Below are 9,978 nucleotides of genomic sequence, written 5' to 3' on the forward strand. Positions count from 1 at the left end.
GCTATTGCGGCTGGTGGTTGCTCCTGTGTAAAAGGCTGAAAAACAGGCACTTCCTTGAAGACGAGAGCTCCAAGAGATGTGAGATAGGCAGAAAAAAAGGAGAGTGAAGCTGCCTGTTGCCCCAGCACAATAGAGAGAAGACTGAAAGCAGCACTGACACTGGTGGAGGTTCCCTCTCCAATGAGGAAGCGTCTTGCACCACATGCAATTTCTCTGTGTGGCTGCTTCCTTTCCGTGCTTGCACCTCTCGCAATCAGACGGGTGAACTGAGAGGTTGCGAGGGGCCTGAGACCTCAGCCGTGCCCTGGGACTTTGGGCGAACATGGCCCCGATATGGGCCTTTCTCCTGGTTCTTGCACCTCTGCTGGCTGCCTGGGAGCAGGATGAGCCTGGAACTGACATCCTAGAAGAAGCCGAGGAAACAGGTAGGACTTGACTTGTTTTGTTGCTTTGGTAAAACATGAAGGGGTTTTACTGCTCCTCTTTCCATTGGTTTGCAATGAGTCTTTCCTACATTTAGCTCGGAGCAGCTGTGCTGGAGCTACAGTCCAAGTCCCAAGATAGTCCAGCATCAGTCGGATAGCGCTGGGGTGAAGCTGTGTTTGGGGGTGTAGAGCAGCAACCCTCAGCGGGCCAGGAAAGCCTCCAATAACGTGGAGGCCATAATGTTCTTCTGGAGAGCGGGCACTATCTCCATGAGCAGGAGTGCTTGGCTTTCCCCAAGACTGTCAGAGCAGCGTCCTCATCACAAGGGTGAGGGGTGATATTCCTCAGCAAAGCCCTCCGGAGCTGTGCCCCGAGTCTGTGTTGGTGGGGAAGTCTGCTCTCCACAGAGACCTGCGATGCAGCAGCAGCAGTTCAGGGGGACTGCTCCTCAAAAGGCTTCTGCAGACCCAGAGGGGCCAAGGGAACTTCCCAGGGCTCTTCCCATCTTCCTATGGAGACTGCATCTTGTCCCCTGTGCATCCATAGTGCTCCCTGTCCCAGGAGCTGGAAAGCCAGAGACGGACTCACATTCTCTGCGGAGAAACCTCAGGTACTTGCTGTGACAGTGGGCACATGAGTCGCCCTGCCCATTGCTGGTGGCTGGAAGGATGTTGCCCTCACAGCAAGGAGCAGCTCCGGGGAGACCTGGGGTAGGGACAGACCGACACGGTGAGCATGGAGCACGTGTCTCCCCAGGTGCAGGCACAGGTACCTTGCAGCCGGGCTTGCTTTCTTAGAGTGCGTCAAGGTTGTTTTGCCACTTCCAGCATCTATCAGCCACACTGGAGGAGGAGGCTGATATTCACATCCAAGCAGAGTCATTTAATGTGTTTCTGCAGGGCTGAGTGTTGTAGGACCTACCAGGAGGCCGGTGAGACAGTCCAGCTTGGCTCGGTGGGAGTGACGGGCTCAGCGCCTGGGGCTGTGACCCTGTGTTGTTCTGCATGTGCCTGAAGCCAAATCTTCCTCTAAACTAATCTTTATTAGGCTAGGTGACAAAATCATGACATTAGCAGCTGCTCACATTTTCCTGACTGGCTGTGGGGATGTCTCCGGGTTGACTCAAGTTTAAAAAAGGAGCTGATCAAAGGCCCTGGCTGCCACCGAGACCTAGGAACAGGACGGGGATATTTGCTTGCCGATTTGAAGCTGCAAATGTGTGCTGTGGGACATAGACCACGTGTCCTGTGGGACACAGACCACGAGCACCTCAAGCTCATTTTCAGATAGAGGTGCCCGGTGGCTGCAGCGACCACAAGTGCAGTGATTTGTCACTCGAAAACTGAGGGCTGGCCTGCAAGGCAGGATCCTGCCCATGGTGGCTTCCCCTCGCCCCTCTCCTCTGCAAGGAGACCTTGCAAGGCCAGCGAGTGCAGGTCATGCGTTGCTGGGCTCTGCAGCCCACAGGCACAGCACACAGGGGCTGGCACCTTTCTGCAGAGACGATGAGGAGCTGGGAACCCTCATCGGGCTCTTTGCAATCCTGTTCCTGGATGTCCTAGGAGGAGCCCGTGGCTGGTGCGGTAGAGACAGCACTGCTGAGCTGGCACCTCTGTGTGTAAGAAAAGAGGAACCGAGACACGCAGCAGCTGCAGCCAGCGGGGCAGGCAGCCCTGCCTGCGTCCTTGGCACGTGGGCTCGTGCCATGCTGGGCACGGGGCTCGGGCTTCATCTCGCTGAGGACAGACCTTTGGCAGTGGCCAGGAGGGTCTCAGGGTCCCCTGGGGCAGAAGAACTCTCCATGGGGCAGTGCAGCAGGGCCAGGCAATGGAGCTGGGAGGCAAGGAAGCAGGACATGGCCTAAGACCCCTTTCCCAAATGTCCTTTAGCATTTCCCATGACCCTGGCAGATGGGAGGGACGATGAGGGAGAGGGGACCATCCCTGTGCAGATGAGCTTCTCCCATTGCATGATGCTGCCCCATAGCAGAGCTCCCACATGCTGGGCCCTCCTGTCCCCCTGTGTGTCCCCATTGCCAGCGCCGGTTCCTGAAAAGCAGCAGACATCACTATAGTGTCAGGGGTGAGCACGGGGACGGGAACAGGGATCGAGGCAGTGCCACGGGCTGCGCGGGACCTGGAGCCCACAGTGTCTTGCCAGGGCAGGGCGAGAGTTGCCGGCAGCGTACGTGGTGCCAGTGGCGCGAGGAGCGGCAGGAAAGAGGCGAGCAGCTGCAGGGGAGGATGTGGTCGGCGCGTGTCGCGCAGGGCAGGCCGGGACAGCGCTGCTGTCACCCGGCAGCAGAGCCGCGGGAGGCGCTTTCAACAAGGCGCATTGTTCTGTGTTTCCTATTGTCTCGCAGCGTTTTCACCCCCTGGGTTTTCCCACTTGTATAAGATTGCATCCCCTTACAAACTGGCGAGCCTCAGAGGGAGGTGGAAAAGCTTCTGGGGAGCTTCTCTGCAGGGGCAGGGTCTACTACCCACGTTATGCCGGCTATCCTAGCCCCTTTCTCATCAGTCTTACTTGACATTTTGCAGGGATTCATTAGCACCTAGCAAGGAGTCCTAATGAGGATCACGGGTGATTGGCAGGTCCGTGGGTATTACCTAGAATAAGGTCACACTTGCACTGGAAGACCTTGTGTCCCACCCTGGCTGCGAACTGTGTGCTCCAGTTCTTTTTCTACCTGTCACCAGAGTACAGACTCAGGAAATGATTATCTCACTGGCTATTCTTAAGACTGTCAAATGTCCCTTTGTGTGGCAGTGTAGCAAATGTTAAAGTGCTGCTGCTCCCCTTGCCCTTCTGCAAAGCCTGGTCCAATGCCCTGCTCTATCATGCCTTCTCCTCGGTGTCTCTCGCATGTAGAGCAGCCCCAAGGTCTATCCCGCTGCCCATGGCACTTGAAGGCTCTTGCAGCAGCTTTGGATGCGTGAGCAGCCTGGCAATGGTCGAAGAGCCAATGCACATGTCCCTGGGCACTTACAGTACCGCTTTCCGCTAGGGATAACGGTGGTGGCTTTTCTTAGCTCGTGTCAGTAAACGTGTAGTATTAGATGCAGGGTAGACTCCAATGCCAGTAACACGCCAAGAATACTGCAGGAATCTGACCCAAATAACCAGAATAGCAATTTCTGCTTTCTTCTGATCTTCCATGACATCCTCTTCTAGGGCGTGCTGGGGCTTTGCTTTGCCTGCCAGACTCGCTGACTCCTTTGCAGCAAGCACAAACATTCTGGATGTCTTCTCTAAAATGCTTAGTGTATTCACAGGTTTTAAAGCATAATAATAAGAATATTCACTTGATAGTATCAAAGGAAGAAAAACATAATAGTTGTCTTTGGACTACATTGGGCAGATGCATTAACCTTTTATCACCACTCCCGGGTGTGGTGATATTTTCCGTTTTGCAATGAGCACATGTTTCACATTACGAGAGGTGTGTGTTTTGTCACATCTACCCCATATTTTCCACACTGAAATTTCACTCGTCTCAACCTCTTTCCTCTACTTGGGGGTAGAGAGGCCTGTGAGCAGCTGTTTCCATAATACAGTGCATATATTTAAAAAGAAAAAAAGGCTTTGGGTGGCTATTTCTTTGCTCCCTGGGATGGCATTAGTCCCTGTGATGCCGGAGGCCCTGCTGGGTGTTTCTTTCTGATCTCCCTTAAGCTGCAGTGCCCAGACCACCAGGCGAGGACACGCAGTGTTGCTCTGCTCTGCACACCGGGTGGAACTGGTGTGATCTGACTCTCCCCCACGCAACTTCCCATGGCTGACGGCTCTGCAAAAGAGTTCAAATATCTGCACTGGGATAGAGCCAAGGGTCCTCTGCTCCAAGGATCTCAAAAAAGTGCAAGGAGGAGGATGATTATAGCAGAACAACCACCCTTCAGAAACAGCCACAGGTAGCCGACATTGATGGGAGGTCTGAACCAACCCTGGGTGAAACCCCAGGCCCTTCCCGTGTGAGCAAAGGAAAGGGGAAAGTTGCTGACACCCCTGGTATAAGGTTAGGGTTGATAAGGGTCCTGAGTTAAGAGAAGTGATTGCCTGGAGTCTCAGCAAAGGGCTGGTCAGAAATGTGTCACCAGCTAATCCAGCCCAGGGAGTCCCTTCACATTCCCCCAAACCCAGAGAGATCTGCATAACAACTACTCTTAAATGAATAACAAAGAGTTGAATCAATCTATCGCCTCTTTGGCTGCTGAAGGCTAAGCAGCCTAGTGTGGACTACACCTACTTCTGGCCTATGGAAGTTCTGCCTTTTAATAAAGAGGAATAACAAACTTTAAATACAACATAGTTCTCCTTTGTGCCATGATAAGTTGGCACTGTGTTACATCCCTGAAACAACAATTGCAAGGAGAAATTTTAAAACACTTTAGAGCAATTTTAAAACAATTTAAAAAGTGTTTTTAAAGGCTGCAAAGGCTTGGGGAGCCTGTTGCAAAGGCTTGGGGAGGCCAGGGAGCAATGCTGCACTCTAGTATATGGTTTCAACCCCCCTGCCCAGCTGGAATAGCATCGATGTTGGTAGGAAGACACCTCTCAAAACCTGCGCTGTGTCAGCACCCTTTCCCTCCTGGCTTCCAGCCCAGCAGGTTGCCGTGTCCTGTGTTGCTTGCAGTGTTCATGCTGCTGTTGGGGTATATAAATCACACAGCATGTGCCATTACAAAAAGAAAAGTGAAGGGATCCCTTAGAGCTGAAGTTCAGGACTGGGGGCAGCCTGGTGTAGACCAGCTTAGCCACGAACTCTTGCACTCGCTTGGGCTCCCGCAGTTTGGTCAGGGATGATTCCACTGGCAGGATTTCCTTTCCTCAAATTGCTTGTTGCCAGAAGCCAGGTGCCGCGGACCTCTCCACAAGCAACGATGGTTCATGTTTATGCAGTGACACAAAACCAGGAGGATCCTCACGGCTGCACAAACCTCGAGCAGAAGCGATCTCAGCCCCTGAAATGCAAAACGGGAGACATTTTTGCAGCTGGCTCTCATCTGGATGAAAGCACGGCTGCTTGATTTACCATTTTGGTGGCATTTCCTCACATTTACTTGTTACAGATACAGGGCTTTTATTCTGGCTGAGGTTATGCAGATGTTGTGGTCTGCTGGCGCTTTGCACCAAGAGTGCAGAGCAGTTTAACTGTGAGCCTTAGTGGTGTTTATGTATATTATGAGGCAGGGCAAGATCACAGTCTGCACCTAGAAAACCTTTGCCTTGTTATAGACAGATCTATTAGACAAAGAATGCTCTTAGGTGAATTCCTTATCATTACATGAAAATTGATATGTCAGTAGAGAGACACAAATTAGTGTCATAAAGAGATAGCACCATTTCTGCGTAGAAACTAATAAGTAACTAATGAGAAACTAAAATGAGTATGAAAACCTACTTCCACCAGGTGCATAACCTGTATGCTGTAGAATGCAGCTGAACAGTCAGGTAGTTACATATAATTTTAAACTAAAGTTACCATGAAGCAATGGAGTTGCCAGTAGTTGTTCCCCGTCTGCTAAAGGTTTAAAGGATTTTATGATTTTTGATAAAATGTGCTTGAAAGGATCTTTAAATGTCTCTATTTAAATGAAGTTATTTTATTTCCTGGGCTAAGAAATGCCTATGAAGATTTCTAAAAGACTTATGGAAATAGGCACGATGGAGAGATTTTTTTTCCATGCCTGAAAAATGTGACTCACTTTTATTATGCTCAAAAAAAATGATACCATCCTTAAAGGTGAGCAGCTTTTCATATGTGGAAGTGTAACATAATGCGATAATCAGTAAATTAAAACAAATTTTTAATCATCTGTGAAATTATTATCTAATAACAAGAAGCAGAAAAAATCTGGGGAGATTTAACATGGTATGTTTTGTCTTAATCATTTGACTTCATATGTGGATTTCAATGCATGGAATGAAAGAAATTTAGTCAGATCTCTTCATAAGTTCACAGGGTGCTGCTGAGCTTCGACATGAGGCCAGGTATGACTTGTTTGTATGAGGCATCGTGTGACCTGAATGATTTACTAAAATGTCTCTGATTGGGTACAAAATTGTTTTAATGTTTTGTCGTCACTTTTTTGGATTGCCTAAAATCAATGTCCTGCATATCCATTCCTGCCCTGCACGCATCAAACGAGAGAATTTTTCATGGTGCAAAAAACCATGCAAACCTGCTAAATACAGATTCTGCTGCACTTCAGCTTCTAGATTCACCTTAATTTGAGTTGCACACTGAGGCCAAATTAATTCCTAAAAAGCCATATATCTTCCTAAGAAGCTCAATTGGTGCGTTGTTCACATGTGAAACGTCTCCAGGAGAAAGCAGGGAACACGTACAGAGCAGGCCATGGAGGGAGGTGGAAGTAATAGGACCCGGTGCAAAGGGCACCCAAGTTGCTGCTGTGTATTAATATCAGGATCGCACCAGAGGGCATGTCCTGTGCCACCGAGAAGAAGGCTAAGCTGCTTGCCTGGTGCAAGCAGCAGCAGAGCAGAGGGTGAAGGGGAGACTATGGCAGCTCCTCTATTTAGCTGTTGGGAACTGTCTGGCCTTATGTGCTACCCAGATATGTGCATGTCCTGGACTGACCTCGCATCTCGTCTCTGAAAAGCTGTCCCTGTTGGGTGCTGACACCTCTGATGGCAAGAACGCAACACAGGACAAATGCAGCTGAGACAGAGGCTCCATAAGGAGCTGTAGGAGGCTCCCCTGTGGGCTGGTGCTGCGTCACTAGCTGATGTGGTGGTTCCTGAAGGGCTGGTGTCTGTGTCTTTCCCTGCAGCTAATATCCAAATGACAATGGACACTTTTTTTTTTCTTCCTTTCTTTTCAGGAAATATATGTTCTTGTGAGTAGGCAGTGCTAGGTGCTGTGAAGCAGCATGACATGAATGCAGATTTGTGGTGACAGCTGGGGTTGGTGCCTTCTCACACCCTCTGTCTCTGAGGCAGATCCACCAGGCTGCTGGATCCCGTGGATAGGGTCCCTCAGCAGAGGCATGGTACAGCACAGGGTGGGCAGGTGTGTCTGCAAGAACCAGCCCTGCACTGCCTCAGCACAGCTGGGGTAAATGCACCCAGGATTGGTCTAGGAATCTCATCCAGGTAGGGCCTATCCATGCAACTCCTCAAAAGTGAGGGGTCTGTACTCTCTGGATGAGGTCCCATCACCTCACAGATGCTGCCAGAGTCTGCTGAACCTCTCCCTCATTTTCTTTGCACACAGGAACATGCAAAATCCCCTCCCACTGGGACCCCAACCTGCAGTTTGCCCCTGAGAAGACCAGCTATGCCTTGAATGATGTGGTGCAGCTGAGCTGTACTGGGGGCTACCAGCCGTCAGTCCCTGCGCTCAAGTGCGTTTCCATCGGGAGCCAGACCTTGTGGAATGGGACTGCTATGTGTGAGGGTAAGCCAAATCTCTGGGATCCCAGGGCAGAAAAAGAGAAAGACAGAAAGACCCTCTCGGCCTTGGCCTGTGGTGGCCGGCTGTGACGTTGCCCAGCAGAGCGCCAGGCTTGCTGCAGGCCCCCGTTGCTGTTGTGTTTCCTGTGCACACTGTCAGAGGAGACCAGCCAGGACGCAGGAGACAACTTCCCCATAGGTGGACAGCATATGGGTATAGGCATGGGATCGCAGCTGCTGGCTGTCACTGTTACTGCCACTGTCCTTGTTTCCACATTGCTCAACCGTTCTTGAATCTGCGCCGCTGCTGAGGGACAGCAGTACCGGGGTCCAGCCCAAATGAGGGGAAACAGGGGACCGACTCTTCTCAGGGTGATTCTCTCTGGACTCTCCTGTGGGATGGACTAAGGGTATCCATGCACACAAGCCCTCCTGTGGAGGGCTAAGGGTGTCCATGCACACAAGGGCAGAGCACAGAAGGTCATGGGTGAGAGGTAAGCCCTGCTTCGTGTGCACAAGGAAAGCCACCTCCCAGTAGACCTTGTCACAAACAAAGGATGCGTTATGTTTACATCTCCCTTTGGGGGGTTGGACGTCATCATGGGTGAATCCTGAAACCTTCGGCATTTCCCCTGATCTACATGGTCATCCTACAGCCCTGACCAACATGCAGCTTTTTTTTTTCACCTCTGCCAGGAACATGCCAAAAGCCTCGGTGGGGTCAAAAAGTCCTTCTGGAACCAGATCACTCAACCTACAAAAAGAATGAAGAAGTCAGTCTGAGCTGCCCGCGGGGCCTCCTTCCGGAATTCTCCCTTGTCAAATGTTCAGAGACTGACCCAGCTGTGGGCTATACTAGATCTGTCAAAGACGTGTGGCTTGGTAGAAACACCACAGGTCACTGGATCCAAATTCAGAAACCCGTGAAGTGTGTCAGTAAGTGTGTCAGCAGGAGGTGCCTCCTCTGGAGGCCTCCGGTCCTCGGTTCCCTTCATTCCCCTCTAACCTTTCAACATCATCACTGTGCTTTGCATTTGCTGCCGGGTTGCGATTAGGGTTCCTCAGCAGGGCCCTCATCCTCAGAGGACCCTCATCCTCTCCCCTGCCCCACTTGTTCTATTTCCAGCCCTGACCAACATGCACTCTTGCGATTCTGCCAGGAGCATGCCAAAGGCCTCAGTGGGATCAAAGTCTCCAGCTGACACCGGACCATTCAATCTACAAAAAGAATGAATTTGTCAATCTGAGCTGCCCCTGGGGTCTCCTTCCAGACTTCTCCCAAGTTACATGTTCAGAAGCTGCCCAGTCCATGGGCTATCCTGGATCTACTAACAGATACACGTGGAAGGGGAAAACAAGGACTGGTGACTGGATCCAAATTCAGACAGCTGTGAGGTGCACTGGTAAGTGGGTGAGCAGGAGGTGCCTCCGCCAGAGCCCCATGGTCAACTCCTGCCTCCTTCATTCCTCTCTTAGCTTCCAACATCTATGTCCAGGTATTTGCTCCTGGGTTGTTATCTGGATCCCTCAGCTGCAACCTCATCCTCAGGAACACTCTCATCCTCTAGCCTGCCCCACCTGGTCATCCAGCAAACGTGAGCAACATGCACCCTCTTTTGATTCTCCTAGGAACATGCCAAAGACCTCAATGGGATCAAAGTCTCCAGCTGACACCAGACTATTTGTTCTACAAAAAGAATGAATTTGTCATTCTGAGCTGCCCCTGGGGTCTCCTTCCAGACTTCTCACAAGTTGTATGTTCAGAAGCTGCCCAGTCCATGGACTACCCTGGATCTACCAACAGATACATGTGGAAGGGGAAAACAAGGACTGGTGACTGGATCCAAATTCCGACAGCTGTGAGGTGCACTGGTAAGTGGGTGAGCAGGAGGCGCCTCCTCCAGAGCCCCATGGTCAACTCCTGCCCCCTTCATTCCTCTCTTAGCTTCCAACATCTATGTCCAGGCATTGGCTCCTGGGTTGTTGTCTGGATCCCTCAGCTGTGATATCATCCTCAGAGTGCTCTCATCCTCTCTCCTGCCCACCTGGTCATCCTGCAGCCCTCGCCAACATTCACCCTCTTTGATTCTCCCAGGAATGTGCCAAAGACCCCGATGGGATCAAAGTCTCCAGCTG

The 9,978-nt window shown here is 51.1% G+C and overlaps 1 protein-coding gene across 1 annotated transcript in view; it reads left to right on the forward strand.

The window, feature by feature from the left end:
* The first annotated feature begins 256 nt into the window (after nt 1-256).
* LOC112947148 (receptor-type tyrosine-protein phosphatase epsilon-like) overlaps nt 257-9,978 on the forward strand; it is a 24,281-nt gene continuing 14,559 nt past the window's right edge. The window contains exons 1-6 of the mRNA XM_026039165.1: nt 257-425; nt 7,664-7,846; nt 8,539-8,778; nt 9,003-9,245; nt 9,472-9,714; nt 9,938-9,974. Of these exons, the coding sequence (XP_025894950.1) occupies nt 323-425; nt 7,664-7,846; nt 8,539-8,778; nt 9,003-9,245; nt 9,472-9,714; nt 9,938-9,974 (1,049 nt within the window). The 5' untranslated portion in view covers nt 257-322. The remainder of the gene's footprint in view (nt 426-7,663; nt 7,847-8,538; nt 8,779-9,002; nt 9,246-9,471; nt 9,715-9,937; nt 9,975-9,978) is intronic.

Source organism: Nothoprocta perdicaria, unplaced genomic scaffold (assembly GCF_003342845.1).
Source record: "Nothoprocta perdicaria isolate Ctin4 unplaced genomic scaffold, notPer1 scaffold_10, whole genome shotgun sequence".
NCBI lineage: Eukaryota > Metazoa > Chordata > Aves > Tinamiformes > Tinamidae > Nothoprocta > Nothoprocta perdicaria.